This window comes from Indicator indicator, chromosome 16 (assembly GCF_027791375.1).
Source record: "Indicator indicator isolate 239-I01 chromosome 16, UM_Iind_1.1, whole genome shotgun sequence".
NCBI lineage: Eukaryota > Metazoa > Chordata > Aves > Piciformes > Indicatoridae > Indicator > Indicator indicator.
Genome location: NC_072025.1, coordinates 13,978,004 through 13,998,938, shown reverse-complemented (window position 1 = coordinate 13,998,938; position 20,935 = coordinate 13,978,004). Strand labels below are relative to the sequence as shown.

The 20,935-nt window shown below is 59.4% G+C and overlaps 3 protein-coding genes across 4 annotated transcripts; all 3 read right to left on the bottom strand.

Moving 5' to 3' along the window:
• Positions 1 to 11: 11 nt before the first annotated feature.
• On the bottom strand, positions 12 to 8,069 carry VPS33B (VPS33B late endosome and lysosome associated). 2 transcript variants are annotated; one of them, XM_054387799.1, is made up of 23 exons: positions 7,974 to 8,069; positions 7,555 to 7,635; positions 7,404 to 7,465; positions 7,184 to 7,233; positions 6,850 to 6,917; positions 6,451 to 6,496; positions 6,266 to 6,360; positions 5,769 to 5,873; positions 5,187 to 5,283; positions 4,942 to 5,019; positions 4,638 to 4,711; positions 4,194 to 4,280; positions 4,009 to 4,099; positions 3,255 to 3,329; positions 2,873 to 2,937; positions 2,533 to 2,587; positions 2,407 to 2,453; positions 1,613 to 1,745; positions 1,291 to 1,364; positions 801 to 902; positions 603 to 678; positions 410 to 526; positions 12 to 162 (listed from the first exon to the last, which is right to left on the bottom strand). In XM_054387799.1, exons 1-23 carry the CDS (start codon positions 8,067 to 8,069, stop codon positions 83 to 85), a joined length of 1,854 nt encoding a protein of 617 aa, XP_054243774.1. In that variant the 3' UTR covers positions 12 to 82. The 2 variants fall into 2 exon arrangements, with proteins under 2 accessions (XP_054243774.1, XP_054243775.1); XM_054387800.1 differs by lacking the exon at positions 7,555 to 7,635.
• A 143-nt stretch (positions 8,070 to 8,212) lies between these two features.
• HDDC3 (HD domain containing 3) lies at positions 8,213 to 9,847 on the bottom strand. The gene is made up of 4 exons (XM_054387729.1): positions 9,727 to 9,847; positions 9,107 to 9,162; positions 8,783 to 9,023; positions 8,213 to 8,421 (listed from the first exon to the last, which is right to left on the bottom strand). The coding sequence occupies exons 1-4, from the start codon at positions 9,836 to 9,838 to the stop codon at positions 8,213 to 8,215; spliced, it is 618 nt and encodes a 205-aa protein (XP_054243704.1). The 5' UTR covers positions 9,839 to 9,847.
• A 414-nt stretch (positions 9,848 to 10,261) lies between these two features.
• Positions 10,262 to 19,884, bottom strand: TTLL13 (tubulin tyrosine ligase like 13). The gene is made up of 14 exons (XM_054387728.1): positions 19,849 to 19,884; positions 19,183 to 19,313; positions 17,398 to 17,554; positions 16,948 to 17,091; positions 15,709 to 15,794; positions 15,351 to 15,576; positions 14,754 to 14,938; positions 13,910 to 14,098; positions 13,073 to 13,256; positions 12,559 to 12,756; positions 11,535 to 11,874; positions 10,771 to 10,950; positions 10,388 to 10,699; positions 10,262 to 10,347 (listed from the first exon to the last, which is right to left on the bottom strand). Exons 1-14 carry the CDS (start codon positions 19,867 to 19,869, stop codon positions 10,262 to 10,264), a joined length of 2,439 nt encoding a protein of 812 aa, XP_054243703.1. The 5' UTR covers positions 19,870 to 19,884.
• Positions 19,885 to 20,935: the final 1,051 nt, after the last annotated feature.

Below are 20,935 nucleotides of genomic sequence, written 5' to 3'. Positions count from 1 at the left end.
AGCGCCAGAGATGTTTATTCGTACAGGGAAAGCGTGGTTCTCCCCGTCGGTGAAGCCTAGCCCTGGCCAGGCGTGGCTGGCCTCACGCCTTGGCTTCGATCATGGCCTCCATCATACGGCTGCTGTTGGTGATGGCCGTGGTCAGGAAGATGAACTTGAACCCTGCAGAGAAGCACCATCAGTGCCCTGCCAGCCCCATCAGTGCCCCGAGGCAGAGCAGTGGGAGTGAGCGTGGCTGTTCCCGGGGAGCAGTGGGTGGGAGGTGCCATGGATCTCACTGTGCCCATAGGCTCCAGGGCCCCTGGCACCGAGTACAGCCCCTGTGGCCTTCATGCCATGACTACAGGAGCACCCCCGAGCCTGCTCATGCCCCCCCCCGCCTGCAGCTTCCCCTGGCTGCCGCTCCCACCTCTCTCCTTCCCCAGGAATCGAAGAGCAGCAATCTCGGAGAAGGTGCAGCCACCCAGGAAGACAGCAAGGATGATGCGCTGGTAGTCCCAGGCGGGGTTGTCCTCCACGGTGCTGTCTGGGTGAGGGAGCACAGAGCTGTGGGACCCCCCATCCCCAGCCAGGCACTGGAGCCACTTCAACCTCCTCCCTACCTGAGACTGCAAACTCATTGCCATTGAGCAGCCGCACGACCTCCTCCAGCCCCAGCCAGCCTCGGCGCTCCAGCACCTGAAGAATGGGTCAAGGGATCAGGCCCAGCCCAAGGGAGGTCCCAGGCTGAGAGACCCCCACCAGCGCCCCTAGCAGGAGGAGCAGGCTGAGGGTGCTCCTGAGCTCCAAGCTGGGCTCACCTGCTCGATGATCTTGCAGCTGAGGGGGACATAGGCCCCGCTGAACACGTATGCCATGTCCCGAGGCATCTTCAGGTCGTACTCTCCATCCACCCGTGGGATCTGCAGAGGTGTGGGTATGGGACCAGCCTGCTTGGGACTTCACCGACTCCCCCAGGGCTGCAGCCAGCTAAAGAGAGCTCAGAGCTTCTGCCTCCCTGGCCCTGCCACCCTGAGCCCGCACAGCCTGGCTGGGCTGTGCATGGGAGGGCCAGAAACGCCATAAATCATCAAATCATTGGAGTTTGCATCAAATCATTTGCACCCCTGGAGCACTGAGGGCCAAGGGTGGGTAACCAGGAAGCCCCCAGTGAGCCCCTGCCCAGGGGAGCTGCCTGTCAGCTGGCTGGAGCAGCAGCTCTGGGCCTGTGCCACACAGGGTGCCATGCCTGGAGAGCTGGGCATGGGGACAGACTGATCAGAGGGGGAACACAGCCTACCGAGGACCTACCAGCCCCAGCTTCTTGCTTATGGCTCGAAAATTGCTCTTCCTTGCCAAGGAATTAAAGGCATCTGTGATCTTCCCTGGGAAAGAGGACACAAAGCAGCTCAGAGCCTCTGGATTGCTCTCAGCTGCAGGCTGGGCAGAGCTGCTGCCTCTAGAACAGGCAGTGGTGCCAGCCCTGCCACCCCCATGGGCAGAGCCCACTGCCCAGGTGACACCATGCCTGGGGATGTGCTCTGTGCCCACAGCTTCCACCTGGCTCTGCAGCAGCTCCCAAGGGGAGGTCAGGGCCCCGGCACCCCCATGGGGGCAGCGGGCTGGCTCTCACCTGCAGCACGGTCGGTCACCAGCCTGCTGACTTTGCTCTCCATGGCCGTCAGGGTGTCCCCAGCCGACTGCTCGGTCAGCAGCCCAATGCGCTTCAAGTTGTGGAAGGTCAGGAGGTGCTCAGGGCCGTAGCTCTGGGGAGGGGGCAGCTGGGTCAGGGACAGCCCCTGCTGCCAGCATGGGCAGCTGGCAGGGTGCTTGTATCTCCCCCCTCAGGAGGTACAGTCACTGAATCAAAGACTGGATTGGGTGGAAAGGGACTGTTCAAGCTCAGCCAGTCCGACCTCTGCAGCCAGCAGGGATATCTGCAACTACAGCAGGTTGCCCAGAGCCCCAAACAACCTGACCTGCAATGGCTCCAGGGGCATCTCCCACCTCTCTGGGCAATCTGGGTCAGGCTCTCACCACCCTCAGTGTCAAGCATTTTCCCTTCTCTCCAGTATGAATCTCCCTCTTTTAGTTCGAATTATCTCCCCTTGTCCTGTCACAACAGGCCCTGCTCAAAGTCTGTCCCCAGCTTTCTGTCAGTCCCTTGGAGCACTGAAAGGCCACCAGGTCTCCCTGGAGCCTTCTCTTCTCCAGGCAGAACAACCTCCAACTCTCTCCCTGGCCTCACAGCAGAGGGCTTCCAAAGCCACCAGAGCAAGCCCAAAGGCAAAGGACAAGGGTGGGCAGACCTCAGGGCTTGCACACCACCCCTGGAAGCTGCCTGCTCTCTTGTGGTGAGCAGCACCAGGGAGAGGAAGCCCAGCCAGACCCAATGCCTGCTCTGCTGCGAGCCCCAGATACTCTCACCTGCAGGTACTGGGTTTTCAGGGAGCGGTAGTCTTTGGGGTTGAGTCCTGTGGGGAGCAGTGGGGTGAGTTCTGTGCCAAGGCCCCAGTGCCTCCCATCCCTGCCCAGCACAGCCAGACACCTCACCGTTCTCCGTGATGGACAGGAGGCACATCAGGCGCAGGCTCTCAATGGGGGACACCTGTGTGAGAGCAGGAGCTGAGCCAAGGTGCCTGCAGTGTGGCAGGGTGGCTGAAGCAGCAGAATCAGAGAATGGTTTGGGTGGAGGAGACCTTCTGGATCATGAAGTCCAACCATGCCCCCAGCACTGCCAGGTCACCACCAAACCACGTCCCTCAGCACCACATCTCCACGCTTTATAACCCCTCCAGGAATGGGGACTCCAGCACTGCTCTGGGCAGCCTGGGCCAGGCCTTGGCAACCCTCAAGGAACAGAAATTGTTGCTGATGTCCCAGCAGGTCTCACCTGTCGGTCAATGTGCTCCTCGATGAAGCTGGTGCTCTCCCGGATGTCGAAGCCTTCCAGCAGCGCTGTGGTGGGGAAGAGGCAGCATCACTGCACCCACCCCAAGGCTCTTTGCAGTACGCTGAGGCCAGGCTCAGGGCTCAGCCTCCCTCCCTGACACCCAGGGAACAGAGCAGATGTGCACTGCTGGACCTCTCACCACACACCACCCCTCTGAGGATGGGGTTTGTTTATGACCCCAAGGCTGGAGGGACTGTGGTCACGCAGGGGGCACCTGGGTGTGAGGCTGCCTGGCCCCGGGGCTGTGGGTCAGAGCACAGGGTGAGGGAGCAAGGATTGGGATGGGAGTAGCACTAGATGTGTGGCAGGGAACAGCACTTACAGTGTTCAGCCTTCATCATCTCCTGGAAGTCCTGCTTGGTTTTCTTCTTCATGATAGACTCGCAGGCACCAATATCTGTACAGCCAAGAGAGACCACAGAATGCCAGTATGGTAGAGGTTGGAAGGGACCTCTCAAGATCACCCAGTCCAATCCCCCTGCTAAAGGAGAGACACCCACAGCAACTTGCCCAGGATCACAATGGCCAAGTGGGTTTGGAAGCTCTCCAGAGAAGGAGACTCCACAACCTCTCTGTGCAGCCTGCTCCAGGGCTCCAGCACCCTCATACCAAACAAGTTTCTCCTCCTGTTCAGATGGAACCTCCTCAAGTTTGTGCCTGTTGCCCCTTGTCCTGTTGCTGGGCACCACTGACAAGAGTCTAGCCCCATCCTCTTGCCCCCCACCCTTTAGCTCTTGCTGAGATGCTCCAGGCCCCTCTGCATATTCAGAACCTCCACTGGATTCTTTGTTTCTCTTGACCTGGGAGCCCAGAACAGCATCCAGTACTGTAGCTGTAGCCTCACCGAGGCAGGTGTCTGCTTTGGAGGAGTAAAAGGCTCTGCGCAGCTCATGTACCCCCAGCCCTACTACAGGCTCCTGCACACCCCAATGGCCTCTGCCCCCCTCCCCAGTGCTCTGTCCACCTGACTCTCCTGGGGCCCAGCAGAGCACTTCCCTGCTCCCTGCTTTCCCTGTGAGCCCTGACACCCGCAGCAGCAGCTGAGGGCCTCCCTGTGCCTCTGCCCCAGCCCCTACGCAGGCTCAGCAGGCGATGCTCCTGCTTCAGTCCCTTCAGCTCCTGGGAGACGAAGTTCTTCATCTGCTTGATGTCCATGCCACGGCGACGCTGCGGGCAGCGAAGCGGGCAGAGAGTGAGCGGGTGGCAGGGGGAGAGCAGGGTGGGTGCCCTGCTGGCTGGGCGGGCAGGAGCTGGCACTCACGTCGTACTGCGCCTGCAGGTTCCGTGACTTCTGGCTCAGGAAGCCGAAGACGCTGGAGAAGTGCTCGTTCCGGATCTGGCTGAAGACCTGCAGGCAGAGTGGCTGGCACCAGGCTGCACACAGTCCCCCTCTGCTAGCCCAGCCATAGCCCCCAGCACCCAGAGCCAGTACTTGCCAGCAGTGAGACAAGGTTAGTATCCCTGCTGGTGCCCCCACATGCTAGCTGGCTGGCAAGTCACAGCCTGGAGCAGGGCCTTTGGGAGCCCAGTGGTTCCTGCAGACCATGTTTCTCTAGTCCCTATGCCCTGACCCACCCCAATCTGCACCCCAAAGCCCAGCAGTGCCCACTGCTGCCTGCTTGACTGCGGGGAGGAAAAACCCTGCTCAGCCTTCTTCCGACGCCACTTGGGGCACCCACTTCCCCCAAGGCACGTGAGGACTCACTTTGTCCTGGGCATTGAGCAGCACCTTAATGCTCTTGTCAGAAGAGGTGACATCTGGCCCAAAATCCACACTCCCTGCAGAGAAAGACAAGGAGCTGCTCTGCCCCAGCAACCCCCATGGGGAATGCTCACCCAGCTACAGGAGCAGCCTGAGGGCAGCCTTCCGCAGCCCCCCACGCAGGAACTGACCCACAGAAACAACCCTGGCTGCAACATGCCTGCCCAGGGCTGGCAACACCGGGCACAGACCCTGGGAACTCTCACTGTGTGGAAGTGCCACCCTGCACCCTTCCTCGGTGACCTACCGCACTTGATGCGGAAGGTGTCGTCCACCAGCCCCTCGTAGACCACCTGGGAGCACAGTGCTGTCACGTAGTCTGTGTCTGCAACAAGAGCCAGTGCCCAGGCTGCCCTCCTGCTCCAGCTGCCCACTGCCTGCATGGGCTCTGCCTGCCGCATCCGCCAGGAGATGCTCCTCCAGATGAGCTGCCAGCCCAGCCTGCTCCCCTCTGGCCAGCCCTCACCCACTGCCCACCTCGCCCCAGCCTACCTCTGTCCATGAGGAAGATGTTCCCAATCTCAGGCTTCCTGCCCTGGCCCTCACCCTCACTCTCCTCTTCCAGATCCCGCCACAGCTCGTAGCTCATCTGCAACGGGCAGAGCGTGCCACAGCCTGGGGGAGCAGCCCCAGGCTCCCACCAAGGGCTGCAGCTTGCCCCAGAGCCAGCCCCTCACATCTTGCCAGAATGTGCCAGCCAGAGCATCCCATATGGCCAACCAATTGCACCTAACCAAGGTTTAGCACAAGCTCTTCCCCTCCAGGACACGAGGGTGCACAGCACCCCAGTGATCAGCAGACACTACCGTGGGACATGCCCAAACCTACCCCTAGAGCTGTCTGGAAGAGGCAGCACTGCAGTGTCACCTTTACAGCCACATGATACCACGTGGCAGAGGCTCCCTGCCACCCTACCAAGCCCCCAAACCTGCCTGGGAAGAGGCAGCAGTATGGTGCCACCTCCGCAGGGATGTGCTGCCACGTGTTTAATAGGATCTGATCCTCTGCAAGCTGTACCCTTAGAGGACCAGAGGGTCTCCCCACGCCTGGCTGAGCCCAGCAGCACAGCTGTACCTTGGCACACCGGCCAATGCCGTAGGCTTTGCTGAAAGGGCCATACAGGGAGTTCAGCAACTGCAGCGCCCGAGCGACGGAGTTGATCCAGCGGTGATCTCCCTCCTGCAGGGACAATGGGACACTGGGGAGCCACTCTGGGCAGGCAGGCTGGCTGGGAAATGGCTGCTGGAGATGGGCTGGGGACAGAGCTGGACTGGCAGGCCCTGGGCATACTACTTCCAGGAGGAACATGCCCAAGAACGTGCTGGGGTCCCCCAAAGCTGTTTAGGAGGGTGCAGAAGGAGGAGTAGAGGCGTCACAGCCCATCAGAGCAGCCACCCCCAGCAAAAGCCACCCAGGACAGCAGAGAAGAGCCTATAGTGCGGGCTGAGGAGATGAGCAGGACATCAGACATCGACTCTCCAAACACAACTCTTCTGTCCCAAATCCAACAGCCCAGTGAGGGGAAGGTACCACTCTCCAGGGCCACATCCCCGTAGCAGTGTCCCACTGACCAGGAAGTAGTCACGGAAGAACTCAGGCAGCTCCATGCTGATGATGTCTTCGTCCAGGGGGAGAAGGTAGAAGGACCATTCATCACAGGTGACATCTAGGTTTGGGACAGAAGTCACAATTACTCAGGCCTCAGCAGAAACAACCCTCAGGGAGGGAAAGGAGGATGCACCACAGCCCTACTTACCACCAAAGACTCCCTCTTCCTCCAGCACCATCTCGCAAGCATAAAACTGGAAGAGAAGCAAAGAGTGTCAGGGTCCAGCCAGACAGAAAAATTATGTCTTCCAGATGGGAAAGATCAGTTCATTTCCAGGCAATCACAATATTTGGTTTGAACCAAACGTTTCTGGGTTAAGAGTTGAGAAGTTTTGGTGTCTGTAGAAGGGGTGGAACGCATGAAGGCCAGGCAGGCACTAATGCAGTGGCAGAGCAGGATCACAGAATCACAGAATGTTAAGGGCTGGAAGGAACCTCAAAAGATCATCCAGTCCAACCCCCCTGCCAGAGCAGGATCACCTATACCAGATCACACAGGAACACATCCAGGTGGGTTTTGAGTTAATCTCCAGAGAGGGAAACCAACCTTTTGGGGGCTGAAGATAATCTTGTACTTCCTAGTCCTCCCTGACATCTTGTCAGCATTGATGATATCTGTGGGCAGAAAACGTGTGGGGTCTGTAACGGCCTGAACCAGCACAAGTCATCCTATATGACGAGGTCCAGGGTCCCACATCTCACGTGACCAAAAATACCTCAGGCAGAGAGAGAAACCCTGGGCACGGGGTCTGTCTGCCAAGGCTGTGGCCATGCCTAAACCATTTCCCAAGTGCCACTTCCTAGGCTATACAGGATGTAGCCGCACAGCCCGGGGCTGAGACATCACCCCCTGAGAGCAGGTGACACAGAGATGCACTCACCAGCGATGTACCGCATTGTCCTGATCCGTGGCCGGACAAGGAAGCAGAACCTGCATCAGAGTGATGGAGAGGAGTGAGAGACTCTTTCCTGGCACCCTTCCCTCAGCAGCTCTGCCCCGTAACCCATCCGGGCCAGCAGACCCAAACCCTGAGCTGGAAGCAGCACCCGTTCCCTGCCTCCTGCCCCCTGCTCTTCAAACCGTGCTGTGGGGGCACTCACTGGTCGCTGGCACTGAGTGCCGGCCGGCTCTCCACCTTGTACAGCTTGTCCACTTCGTGTTGCTGCGGGGAGAGGCCGGGGTGTGGGTGGGCAGCACGGGCAGCGGGCAGCACAGGCAGCGGGCACCTGCCCACCCCGGGTCCGGCCGTACCTTCAGGATCGAGACGTTGGCGATGCGGTCCAGGGGGCTCATCAGATCGGCCTCGATGAACAGGTCCTTCTTCCCGGGAAGCTGAGGGCAGACGGGGCATGGGGCCGGCGACCTACCGGCTGCCCCTGACGGTGGTCCCGGGGCCGAGCTGTCTTCTCTGCCGGTACTGGGCCTGTCCCAGGCATACCTCCTCCCTACCTCTCCCGCCCGATACCAACACCCCTTCCTTCCCCCCAGCTCCCTATCCTCCCCCCACCCCCTCCCCCCCCGAGCCCACTGCCTCCTCAACCACCCCTCCCAGTGCAGGATCTCTCCGGGACCTCAGCCCGGCCTCACCCCCGCCCGCCGCCCTCCTGAGCCGAGCCCAGCCCAGCCCAGCCCAGCTCAGTCCCCGCTCCCCGCCAGCCGCCGTCCCGGACCTGCTCCAGCAGGTAGATGAGCTGGTCCCGCGCCAGCCGCTTCAGGATGCCGAAGTCGGGCGGCTCGGGTACGTCGCGGCGGCCGGCGAAGGCCATGGCTGAGAGACGGGCAGCGGGGCGACCCCCGGAACACCCGAAGGCGGCCGCGGGGCCGGCGGAAACCGGCAGCGGCCCCCCCGGACTCCCCAAGCGGAAGTACCCGGCGACGGAAGACAGGGAACTCTTAGCTCTGCGCACGTTTATTGACCGACGCGCCCTGCCCGTGGTTCCTGGCCCTCTTCGGCGGCCCCGGAACCACGACTGGGCGGCTGCGGTGGCTCCAGGGCCAGGCCGCGCTCCTCGAAGAGCCGCTGCAGGGCAACCTCCAGCGCCGGGCTCGTCCCGCGGAGGCCGAACACGACCTGCGCCGCCCACTGGAAGTACTCCTGCACGCGCCCCGGCGACCACCCTGCGGGCACACGGCGGCAATACGTCACGTCCGGCCGCGGGGAACCCTGGGAGGAACCCGAGCTGGCCAGCGGGGCTACCGCACCCGGGGTAACGCCCGCAGAGCTGGGCTGACTGGAAGCCACTGCCCGAGACCCAGCTGGGCTCCGCTGAGTAAAATAGCAGCACCCACCGAGCATGGGGAGGCCTCCTCCTCCCCTCCCACTTCTCCCAGCCGTCTGCAACCGGGCCAGGCTTAGAGCACCGGGGCTTTGCCACAGCAGGGAGCAGGGGCCCGTCTGGCGCTCACAGGCAGAGCGGCAGTCCCCGGACGCCCTCCCCGCGGTGCCGGTGCTGCCGATGTGCTCTGGTACGGGCTGTACCTTCCGGGGTGCAGCGGTTGAGGTCACGCAGGTTGTGGAGCTTGTCTGCCAGCTTGACCAACTTGGCACGGGGGCTGCTCCCCGGGGCGTGCTCGATCTGCAGCCGCTTTCGCTCCATCTTGGGTAGTGTCTTGTCATCTGTCACCTCTGCCACCACCCCACTCACCTCCTGCCCAAACTGCTCCTCGATCTCTGCCAGCGTGGTGTCTGTGTCCTCCACCGTATCGTGCAGGAGGGCAGCCTGGAGTGAGCAGGGGATGGTGAGAGTCCCTGGCCAGGCCTTCCCTGCAGCAGGGAGCAGGGCAGAGCTGGGCTGGGCGTTACCTGCAGCACGACGATGTCGGTCACACCAGCTTCATGGGCCAGGATCCGGGCTACGCCTGTGACCCAGAGAGAGGGGGATGGGGGTACAGAGCAGGAGCAAGGAGCTCCCGGGACGGGCTGGTTGGCATCAGGCAGGGAGGGGGGCCAAGGATCTACCCAGGACGATGCATCCCACGGGCAGGTCATGCAGGGTGAAATCCCAAGGCTGGGGCAGGCACAAGGTCCTGGGGGATAGCAGCCAGGGTAAAGGGCTGAGGGGACAGGGAGTAGTGAGCAAGGCATGGCAGCAGCTCCCGTGGGCACTGGGCAGCGCAACTACGCGGGGCCATCCTGGGGAGTGGAAGGTACTCGGGGGTTCAGACGCCAATCAGGCGGCAAGGACACGGGAGGGGGAGGGGCACGGGAGCAGCAGGGTCACCGGAGCGGCGAGGGGACCTGGCTTCCTCCGAAGCCGGGGTGGAGGATTCCGGGGCGCGGCAAGTGCTCAGCCGCAGGAGTGGAGTCCCAGGGGCTGGGTCTCGAAAATGAGCAGCGCTCCGGGGCAGCTGCGGTTCCAGCAGCCAGGCGCGCTGCCTCGGCGGATGGAGCCGCTGGGTCGGGGGCGCCGGTGGGTTCCGCACCGATGGGATGGTTGATGTAGGGGGTGCCCTCGGGATCCTTGCGCCGCTGCCCCTTGTGCTTTCTGGCCGCGAAATCCACCGCCTCCAGCAGCGCCGCCGCTTCCGAGCCCATGGCAGTCGCGGCGGAAGCAGTGCTCGGAGGCGGGTCCGCTTCAACTGTTTATTGCGCGCCGGGCCCCAGCCCGCCCCGGCCCCGCGGCAGCCGGTACAGCAGCGTCCCGTCGGGAGCACGGACCTCGTAGCCCTCTCCAGGTGTCCGTGTCGGTCCCGGTGCGGCGCTCAGCGCCCTCTCATCCTGCCGCCGTCGGCGGTGCGGCGGCGGACAGCTCCGGCTCCGAAGCACCCGGCGCACCACGTCGGGGCTGACGCCGAAGCCCTCGGCCAGGCGCTCCAGCGGCCACTCTTCCGGCAGCTCCTGCCGCAAGAATCTGTGGGCAAGGGCACGGGTACAGTCACCAGAGCGCGGCCCGGCACGGCCCAACCCTATCCCGGCCCGGCCCCACTGCTCACCGCATCTGCTCCATCGCCTGCCAGGTCAGGGTGCGCTCGGGGGCTCCGCGCCCCTCGCCCAGCTCCCGCCGTATCCGCTGCAGCCGCGCCGCCTTTTGCCGCCGCCGAGCCCTGCGGGGAGAAACGTGAGCGCCCGGTCTGCGGTGCCGGCCCCAGTTCCGGTTCCCCGCCGCCTCGCACCTCTCGGCCTCCTCCAGCGCCGAGTCTGGCGGCTCCATGTCCCCGGTCCACGCCGCCGCTGCCCGCCGCGGGGTCCCACCAAGGAGGTAAGCTGCCGTCCGCAGCCCTCCCCGGACCAGCGCCGCCATGGCCGGGAACCGGGGGCCGGGCGCTTGGTACCAGGCGGAGCCTGCGGCGGGGAGGACCCGGCGGGGGAGCCCCGAGCGTGCCGGTGCCGGGCAGGTGGTCGGGGAACGAGGAGCTAGGAACGGCCGCAGCGGGCAGGGAGCGGGGCGCTTGGCTGCTGCCCGGGGGGTGCAGCGGAACCTGTGCCGGGACCAGGCTCCGGTCAAGGCGGCCCCTCTGCCACCTTACCTGCGCTTTTCATACTGGCACGGTACAAGCCAGGTGTGTGCGGCACACGGGCCGTGGAGGCGATGGGCAGCTCCCGAACCACAGCAGGACTGAAGATGCCAACACTTGTTGCCTTCCCTGGGCTGGCTGGGGACACCAGGTGACAGCTGCCTGCGTGGGAGGACAGCGTGCCAGCTTCACCTGTTAGAAGAGTGGCACATGTGGGGGGCAGGCAGACACCCCGCTGCTGCCCTCCACGATGGGACTTGGCCCTGTGCCACCCTGGGAGATGCGGGAGCCAGGGAGGGCTGGGTGTAGGTGTGGGTGTTGGCAATGTAGGTGCAGTTCCATGGGCAGGGGTGGCAAGGAGCAGTGTGGCAGGAGCAAAGCCTGGGGAGGGGCTGAGGGCCATGCTGTACCACTGAACGTCTCCTCAACACTTCACAGAGCTTATGTGACTCCTGTCCTGTCTAGTGGCCTTCTGACCTGATTCTCAAGTACTTCTGGGCTTCTCATGTTCCCCCATCCCATCCCTCCTTGGTCATGGGAAACCACCCACTTTCTTCCTTTCCCCTGTAAATGAGACACTAAAAGCCCTGGGCAGAGACTTCCAGTAGCCACCAGTTCCCAGAGAAGAGCACTGCCCCCTTCACCAGGGGACCTGAGCACCCTGGGGATTCTGAACTTCACCCAGCCCTTCCCTGGCAAGCCCACAAACAGCTCCTGCTTGCAAGCATCTGCCCAGGGCTGTGGGCACTCAGCCAAAAGAAGGGAGGAGAACTCACAGCCCTCAGCTGTGCTCCCACTGCCAGGGAGCTGCTGCAGCCCTGGGGGTTCAGCATGGGGCTGGGTCACCGCTGCTGGCCATGCTGCCCGGCCCTGCAGCCAGCCTGTGCTCCGTGCCCTGTGCTGGTCACAGGAAGGGATGCTCTGGCCTTGGACCCAGAGGCTGCCCACAGTGGCAGGATCTGTGCCCTGGCTGGGTGGCAGCTGGACGTTGGCTCTGGGGTCACGTGTGAACTGCTGTCCTGATGGCTGGACTGGAGCTCCCAGAAGTGAGATGGGGATGAGCCTCACGACGTGCTGGGGGTCTTGGGCCTGGAGCACATCCCAGGGGAACTGCAGCTGGAAGAAAGTGGCTGTGACTTAGCTCCAGAGGCCTTGTCAGGATCTGGGAAGGAAAACTCTCTTCATTAGAGGTGGTAGTTGATTGGAAGCCAGACATGGCCCAGCACTGTGTGAGCAGCATGTGGAGGGAAGGGATTCTGCCCCTCTGCTTCACTCTACTGAGACCAGATCTGGAGCCAGCACAGGAGAGACATGGACCTGTTGGAGCAGGTCCAGAAAAGGCTACAATGGTGGGAGGGCTAGAAGTCCTCTGCTGTGAGGCCAGGCTGAGAGAGTTGGGGTTGTTCATCCTGGAGAAGGTTCTAAGCCCCTTTCAGGTCGTTGTAGAGAGCAAGGTCTCCGCTCAGCCTTCTTTTCTCCATCCTGAACAATCCCAGATCATCACCTTCCCAATGGTGGCAGGTAGATGATGTTCAGGAAGAGGCATTGTTTGCAGTGAAGAATTCACCCAAAGACCTTTTTTCAGACATTTCCACAGTTCCCTTCAGCGCCTCTGCTGTGTGTGTCCCTTTACCACACTCCCAGCACACCCACCAAGAAGGGACAAAGTCTCCTGACTGCATGAAAATCCCCAGCCCCTACAAGGAATCTCATCTGTCTGACCCACACCAGAGCTGCTCAGTGCCCACGGCTCCCTCCCCACCATCTCCCATGGGATGGATCAGGGCCACCTCCAGTTACCTGGCTCCGGGGGTTAGCAGTGCAGGATCTCTGGGTGTGGGCTGGTCTGGGAGCTGTGGGGAGCAGCTGGCAGAGCTGAGGGATGAAGCCCAGTCCTCGGATGAGCTTCTCACGCTGCAGGAGTGCCTTCACTCTTCTTTTCTCCTCGTACTCCACGATGTCCTGGGGCTGTGTGGAGTCGTATTGCATGTGCTGGGCCTTAGGAAAGAGACCAGAGGTACAACAGGGCTGAGGCTGCAGTGATGTGCCAGAGGGACGTGGGCATGAGCTGCTCCAAGCCCCATGCAGGGTTACAGAGCTGGGAGTGAAGATTCTGGTGGGAACCACGATGGGGAAGGGACGGCACTGGTGCTTGGAAGTACTTTCCAGAACAAGCTGTCAAGTCTCTGGACTTCAGAGGAGTCCAACCTTGCAGCTCTGCTCCTTGGGAGACCCCCACAACCCAGCCCTGTCCCCAGAGCCACATTATTGCCTTTGGGAGCCCCATGGACAAACACTGGCAAGAGGCTGGTACCTTCCTGTCCCCCATCGTGGTGCTTCTGTGGGTGAGGCGGGTGGTAGGCACTGTGGGTTTGTTTTGGAGCTGGGATTTGTCCCCAGCTGACTCTCCCTGCAGGTCCTCCTTCCTCTCCTTTTTCTTCTTCCTGGTAATACCTTCCAGCTTTTCTTTTTTCAAGCGAATTTCCTCCAGTTGCTGCCTGCCACAGAACACTGCCCTTGGTGGTCCTGTCATGGTTCTGTGAGAGCCACGACAGTAAAGGCTCTTGTGAAGCCTTCACTGTGAGGACATGTGGCTGCAGTCAGAAGTTCTGTAGTGAGCAGATCCCAACAGAAGTGTGCAAAGAAATGGCCTTTAAAAACAGGTGTGAGAAATGTCCATGAACTGTGCTCTGCCTGCCAGGGTGATGAAGGACAGTGAGTTAGCTTCAGGAGAGCAGATTTAGGCTGGATGTTAGAAATTCTTTACAGTGAGGGTGGTGAGACACTGAAACAGATTGCCCAGGGAGGTCATGGATATCCCCTCCCTGAAGGCGTTCAAGGCCAGGCTGGATGAGGCTTAAGCAACCTGGTCTAGTGGAAGGTGTCCCTGCCCATGGTGGGGGGTTGGAACTGGATGATCTTCAAGTCCTTTCCAACTCCAACCATACTCAAACCATTCTATGAATTGGGTGCTCCAGGACGGAGCATTGGGTTTGCCTCCCACAGGTGCATGTGAAAGGCTGTCACTTTGCTCTGGTGACACAGCATGAGCAGACCCCTTCCCTTCCAGCTCCCACCAGCTCACTTACATCTGCTAAGCAGTAGAGTTGTCCCAGGTAGGGGTCAGAAGCCTGGCACAGGGGCAGCGTACCTGGCACACTCCTCCCGAGCTCTGGAGGCCGCTGTTTCCTGGAAGAGGGAGCTGCTCTGCCTGAAGAAGGGCTCGTACCGCTCCGCACCCCACGCTGGGTAGATGCGGCGGTAGCCGCCGCGGTGGGACTCCTCGTATTGCTCCACCTGCTCCAGCCAGGCAGCCTGCTTGGCCTCCAGCTCCTCATGCCTGCAAGCCGGGAGAAAGCATGGGCAGCGAGTGCGGGAGGAGGCTCGGGCTGCTGTCCTGGCTGAGGGACAAAGGCCTGGCCAAGCACTTTCCTTCATCTTGCCCGTTTCACGTGGGTGCCTGGCACCACAACCTGCACCTCTTCACCCTCTGCCTGCAGAGTGCTGGTGAAAGGAGATTGGAGTGAGGTGGGAGCTGGCCTCTTCTCCCTAGTATCAGGTGACAGAACGAGAGGAAATGGCCTGAAATTGTGCCAGGGAAAGTTTAGGGTGGAGATTAGGAAAAAAATTTCTTTCCTGCAGGAGTAGTCAGGCACTTGAACAGGCTGGCCAGGGAGGTGGTAGAGTCACCATCCCTGGAGGTGTTCAAGAAACGTGTGGCCATGGCACTTGTAGCCATGGTGGTGTTGGGTTGTGGGTTGGACTCGATGATCTTAGAGGTCTTTTCCAACCCAAAACAATTCTGTGATTCTGTGAAGTGATTCCAGATCTCTGAGCCCCTGCCACTCAGGCTCACACCCTGCCCCTCAGCCTGCCCACCCAACTTCCAAGAGGATTCAGGTTGAAATGTGCCTGTCTCAGAAATATCTGTCCCCCTGCACTCTGCAGGGAGCTGGGAGCAAGCAGCAGAGGACAGGGCTCAGTCAGGGCAGTACCTGGGTGCCCGGAGGGTTTGGGGGCCCTGCAGGAGCCGTTCCTTCGCCCGCTGCTTGTCCTCCTCCAGCACCTTCCTTTTGTTGCAGGCATGCAGGTTTATCAGGGTGAAGGTGTCACACAGGAGAGCATCCTTCACCTCACAGTCGATGGCAGTGTCTGTGTTGAAGCTGGGAGAGTGGTTCACCTGCCAAAGCAAGCACCCAGTCTAACCTGGCAGCTCCCAGAGCCTGCTCTGGCCCCAGCACTCGCTCTCCTGAGATGTTCTTCCCTCTGACAGTGACAGAACACAGGAGGCTGGTCCTGCCCTTCTGCAGAGTGATGTCACCCACACTGCAGGTGATGCAGACCCCACACCCTGCGGGGGACAGTGAAAGGCAGCTGTCCTGAACTCAGGACACTGACAGGCCAAGGAGGACCATGGTTCAGGGGACTTCTGGCTGTTGAAGAGGCTGTTCACGGAACAGGCTCCTCCATCCTGCTTAGCTTCCTGGTCTTCATGGCCTGTTGAGCTTTGCAGATGAGTTCTGGTCACCACCCTTTGTTCTAGAGACCCCCAAGATAAGCCATCACTCAGCACAGCAGCAGACCCTCCTCACCTCCAGCAGCCAGGGCTTCAGCTTTCTGTCCAGCAGGATATCAAACCCCAGTATCTCAAAGCAGGCACAGTCAGTGGTGTGGCTGGGGAAGCAGCTCTGGTAATTGTGCTTCAGCACAGGGTGAGCTGAAATAAGAGTTTTTATTATAATATCTTCAATGTCTTCCCAGAGCTTCGTGGTGTTGTAGCTGTTATCTGTCATCCAGGCGTTCAGGGTGGACAGCTTCCTGTGTGGAGGACAGCAGATGGTTGGAGCTGACCTAAGATATCACATTTGTTCCCAGAAAGATGGAGTTAAAAGTGTCCCAGGTGCAGCAAGGATGTGCACCAGGCTCTGGAGTACCTGGCCAGGACAGTACCTCTTACTGCCTCTCCTGTCATCCCGGATGAAGTTCTGGTTGTGTTTGTTGATGGCATAGTTGGTCAGATGCATGCAGATATCTTTCTGAAAGGGAAACAGCAAGACACTTTGATTTGCTCTTAACCACAGAGCACAAAGAGCCCTGTTAGCACCAATCCAGACACCAACTTCACCCACTGCTTCTGTCCCCTGTGACAGGGACTTCAGCTAGGCGCTCAATCTCTCCCCAGGCAGAAGCTGGAGCTGATAGAGCTCTGTCTTTTCACACCTCTGTCCCCATCTCTGGGCTGGAGCACAGGAGTCAGCTCTACACCTGCCATTCCAGCCATGGCCTTGCCAATAAACCAGGGATCCTCAGAGCAGGACCTGCAGCAGATCTCTGCAGATCACCCAGAGCAGGAGACCTCTCTGAGCCATGCCCATGTCACAGTGGGGAGGCCTTTGGGTCATGCAGCTCTGAGACAAGCAGGCTGAGAGCCATCTGCCAGGGTATGCACAACCCTCCTCTGCAGGGGTTTTACAGATTGCAGACCCCTGCCTGGAGATAAGCACAGCCACACTCTGCTCCTTGTCCTCCCAGTTCCCCTCCCAGTCTCTCCCAGGCTGTTCCAGCACCACCAGGTAATCCCCAGGTCCTTCTGTTCCACATGAAGCACAGACAGACAGGGAATGGTATGGACTCAAGAAGGAGCAGTAGGAATGTTGCTTGGAGGTGCTGTGGGCTCTCTGTTCTTGCAGGGTTTCAACACTTGACTGGGTGAAACCCCAAGAAACCAGATGTACACTTACTTTTCACACAGCTTTGGACAAAAGGTTGAACTTGGGACCTTCCAAGATTCCTTCCAAGTGAAACAATTCCATGATAATACCAGTAAACAGCCCAAAAATGGGGCCTGGGAATACATCCACTTCCCTGGAAATGCTCAGGGCCAGCTGGATGAGGCCTTGAGCAATCTGGTCTAGTGGGAGATATCCTGTGGCAGGGGGGTTGGAACTAGATGAACTTCCTATCCAGCCCAAACCATTCTATGAATCAGACCCTCCTAAAATACCTCCTGTGAGGAGGAGGAGGAGGCACAGAGAGAGAGTAGAATAGGAAAACCAAAAGCTGGCTCCCATCAAACCCAGCAAGCCCCTGACTTTCCATGGTCTGCAGCACCCTGAGGACCAATGAGGGACTAACATCCACATGAGGGTTTTTTTTTGTTGGTTTGTTTTTTAAACTTCCCTTTTTTACCAGGTTTCTGCTGCTGGGATCGATGTACCTCATGGTGGCAAAGCGGGCCAGACCCTCCTTGTAGACAAAAATCCTCAGGGGGTCACAGGAGGTGACCAGCACGTAGATACGCATGTCAAACTTGAAGCCATCGATGAGGAAAGGCTGGGAGAGAAAAGGCAGGAGCGAGGGTGAGACAAGGAAAGGCTGCTGGGGTGCTGCTGATGCTGCTGGGGTGCTGCTGATGCTGCTGGGGTGCTGCTCCTCCAGGCTGCTGCTCGTCTGCACAGCCTGTGCCACCCCATGGCAGTTCAGAGAAAGGCTTTCCCCATGCTCCTGCCAGGCTGCAGCTGCCCCGTGGCTCCTGGCAGCTCCGGGAAGGTACAGGCCACAAGGAGGCTGTGGGATGCTGGCAGAGCTGGGAGGCTGCAGCCCTCCCATCCTGTGCTTGGGGACGGTCCCCGTTGTTACCTTGGAGATGTACTGCTGGCAGATCATGCGCTCTCCATGCCTGATCTCCTCTGCATTGCGTGTTATGAAGATGCCTCTGCCCTGGCAGCTGCTCTCTGGCTTGCAGATGAAGATTCTCTTCTTTCTCATGCGTCTGTAGGCCTGGAAGTCTCCATAGCTGGGCAAGGAGCAGGGGAAGGGAGGATGACTGTTACCAGCTGCCAAACTCAGCCTCTGAACTTTCTCTCACCAGCTGGGTACTCCAACAATGATGCCACAGAACAGACCAGACCATGCTTCTGCAGCAGAGGAGCAGCACACCTATACCTCAGCTACCTCACTGACAAATAGGTGCTTGCGTGACCTGACAAAGCTCCCTGGTCCCACCACACATCCCCACCTCTGCTGGGAGGTTCACAGCAAGTGCTCACCACTGAACTTGCAGGAGCCAGTAAGATTTTGGCTCTGCTGCCACAGAGAGAGCAGGAGAAAATAAACAAGCCCTGGTTACAAAGGAGGAGGAGGTCACAAATCTTTACATCCCCTTCTCATACAATGACAAAATCATTTTAGTTGCAAAAGACCTTTAAGATCATGGAGTCCAACCATTCCCCCAGCACTGCCAGGTCACCACCAAGCCATGGCCCTTCACACCACATCCCCACAGCTTTGAAACCCCTCCAGGGATGGGGACTCCACCACTGCCCTGGGAGCCTGGGACAGATATTGACAGCTTTCAAGGACAGGAAATTGTTCTTCATGTCCAACCTAACCCACCTCTGGGGCAACTTGAGGCCATTTCCTCTTGGTCTATTGTTTGTTTCTTGGGAGAAGAGACTAACCTCCACCTGGCTCAAACTCCTTTCAGGGAGTTGTAGAGAGCCAGAAGGTCTCCTTTTCTCCAGGCTGACCAGTCCCAGGTCCCTCAGCTGCTCTTCACCAGACCTGTTCTCCAGACCCTTCACTGGACCTTCTCCTGTACCTCAATGTCAGCTCAGCAGGCAGCAGGCAGGAGGCCTTGGCCAGAGTATTCCAAGCAGGGCACAGAAGCTCATGAGTTGAAGTCTCACATCATGTTGTGTCTGATCTTCAAAAGCAGCTGTGCAGCCATCTGCACCACGCTGCAGCCACCTCTGCTGCTCACACCAAGCAGCTGAGACACCCCCCACAGAAGCATCAGTTACACTTCCCAATCTCCCACTGCCCTTTGGCTTTCTGGATGGGTTCTTCTCCCCTGATTTCACCCTCCAGCAGCAAGGCACTCAGCACAGAGGACACCATCCCACGGGCTAATCCAGCCTGAAGGAATTGCTTTCTACAACTCCCTGAAAGGAGGTTGGAGCCTGGTGGGGGTTGGTCTCTTCTCCCTAGTATCAGGTGACAGAACAATAAATGGCCTGAAATTGTGCCAGGGGAAGTTTAGGTTGGAGATGAGGAATAATTTCTTTCCTGCAAGAGTGGTCAGGCACTGGAACAGGCTGCCCAGGAAGGTAGTGGAGTCACCATCCCTGGAGGGGTTCAAGAAATGTGTGGCCATGGCACTTTGGGACATGGTTTAATGGCCATGGTGGTGTTAAGTTGAAGGCTGCACTCCATGATCTCAGAGGGCTTTGCCAACCAAAACAATTCTGATTCTATGGGTCGCACACCTCTGAAACCTCAACACCCCAGCCACTCCCAGAAAGGTTACGAAGCCCCAGGCCAAGAGATGAGATTTCCAAGAGGCCCCCTGAGCCCTGGCTGCCAAGCAGAAAGGCTTCCCACTCCCAAATTGCACACCCCCTAGGTCCCACCGGTGTCACTCACTCGGCTGGCAGGCACCAGGTGCGGGGGAAGATGTCGTAGTCCGTGGGGAAGAGGCGGAGCATGCGGTTGAGGTTGCGCGCCAGCAGGTCCTTGCGGCAGAGCTCGATCATCCCTGGGAAGTGGTTGATTTTCTGAGGAGATGCCGATGAGAAACAGAGTCAGCAGAGGAACGGACGGCAGGGATCCTCCTCGAGGCCCAGGCGAAGCGCAGGTGCGGAGAAGCCGGCACGTAGAACGGGAAGCTGGGCCTGGGGTTGCCTTGAACCTTGCCGAGGGACAAGATTAGGCTGGGGCTGATTTATCTGCGCTTCAGCAGTGTGATTTATCTGCTGGCCCCATCTCAGCCCCGGAGCTTTCCCTGCCTGGGACAGTGCAGCGTCGGGAAGGAGCCGTTTGTCACCCAGAACCATTTATTTCATGCCACATTAAAGGGGCTGGCAGGTTTCCAGTTCACACCACTAACTGCCAGAGCCTTGCTGGTGGCCCTGTAGCAGCAACGCAACAGAAGCAAAGCCTCAGGGACCTGTGGCCTCTGGAGCTGAGAGAAGGGGTGATGGGTGCTGGTTTGGAGACCTCTGTTTAACTCTTCAGCTCCTTGTTCCACTAAGAGCCCCCATCCCACTCCCTCCCTGAGCTCATCCTGAGCCTTTATGGGGCAGTGTTTACCTGAAACCTCTTCATTTCCATGAGACGCTCCAGGGACACTGAGGAGTCTGTCCAGCACACCGTCCACTCCTCATCCTCTGCTGCTTCCTGCAGCCCGCAGTGCTGTGCTGCCCGCCGCACTGCAGGGCCAGGCAGAGCCTGTGAGTGCCAGGCATGGCAACCCCCCAAAGTAACCAGGCACGGAGTGGAACAAATCCCAGACCCTGGCTGCAGGTGTAATGGGGGCTATCAGCCCCCTAGGTCCACATGCCTCGAGGTCCCAGAGCATCTCCAGAACTACAGCAGGCTTGGATCCACCATGGGTCCAGAATCACAGGGGTAGATACAAATCTTCTGAGGGCAAGAGTCCCGTCTGCCCTTTGGCAGCAGAACACACAAGCTCAGGAGCAAAAGGTTGCTGCTGGGATGGTTCCAATTAGTGCCAGCTCTTAATTTGGCCTCTCACAGGGTTGGGAAGGTGATGAAGGTCACCCTAGAACTGGCATGAAATGTTTCTGGTCCCATGGTGCCCATGCTGCCACACTACCTCCTGCTGTGGGTCCCCATCCATTCCCTGTCACCAAGGTGCCCCAGCACAGCCCAAGGCAAAACACGAGGTGCTTGTCCCTCTGCAAAAGCTCTGTCCCTTGCTCAGCTGACCAAGCTGTGACCTTCAGCCACACATGGTTGTACCGCTAGAGCAGTCACTAGCAGCTTGGCTAATAACAGCCACGAGTCCGTTCTTTGAAGATGCAGCTTGTGCCAGCAGAGGACAGGACAGGGGACCAGCTCCCAGGAGCATGTCACTAGAGATGGACAGCAAACGAAGGGGCTCTGGGTGCTGATCCTGCCAGTTCCATCACTGTGAAACAGTTGGGAGCTCTCAAAGTGCTCTCACCAAGCACAGGAACCAGCGTTACCTTGTACCTGCCCCTAGCTAGCCCATCCTCACCAGCATTGACAGATATATGGCATAGACCCTGGGAGTGAGGGCCTGCACTGCTGAGGTACATTTTGTGTCTCTGCACCTTAAAGCACCTCCGTCCAGGGGGTGGAAAGATCCCAGGGGCCCAATGAATACCTAAATGGGCGAGTGGAACTGGTGTAC

What these genes read in the sequence shown, in the direction of transcription:
- VPS33B (XM_054387799.1), bottom strand. Translation starts at nt 8,069, where the DNA reads ATGGCCTTCGCCGGCCGCCGCGACGTACCCGAGCCGCCCGACTTCGGC. An exon ending in CCAACGTCTCGATCCTGAAG is followed by an intron (nt 7,466 to 7,554) that starts GTACGGCCGGAC and finishes CTCTCCCCGCAG; the next exon opens with CAACACGAAGTGGACAAGCT. An exon ending in GCACTCAGTGCCAGCGACCA is followed by an intron (nt 7,234 to 7,403) that starts GTGAGTGCCCCC and finishes ACTCTGATGCAG; the next exon opens with GTTCTGCTTCCTTGTCCGGC.
- HDDC3 (XM_054387729.1), bottom strand. Translation starts at nt 9,838, where the DNA reads ATGGGCTCGGAAGCGGCGGCGCTGCTGGAGGCGGTGGATTTCGCGGCC. An exon ending in CCGACATCGTCGTGCTGCAG is followed by an intron (nt 9,024 to 9,106) that starts GTAACGCCCAGC and finishes TGCTCACTCCAG; the next exon opens with GCTGCCCTCCTGCACGATAC. An exon ending in CAACCGCTGCACCCCGGAAG is followed by an intron (nt 8,422 to 8,782) that starts GTACAGCCCGTA and finishes GTGTGCCCGCAG; the next exon opens with GGTGGTCGCCGGGGCGCGTG.
- TTLL13 (XM_054387728.1), bottom strand. Translation starts at nt 19,869, where the DNA reads ATGGAAATGAAGAGGTTTCAG. An exon ending in GCCAGCAGTACATCTCCAAG is followed by an intron (nt 17,092 to 17,397) that starts GTAACAACGGGG and finishes TTTCTCTCCCAG; the next exon opens with CCTTTCCTCATCGATGGCTT. An exon ending in ATCCCAGCAGCAGAAACCTG is followed by an intron (nt 15,795 to 16,947) that starts GTAAAAAAGGGA and finishes TTTCCCTTTCAG; the next exon opens with AAAGATATCTGCATGCATCT.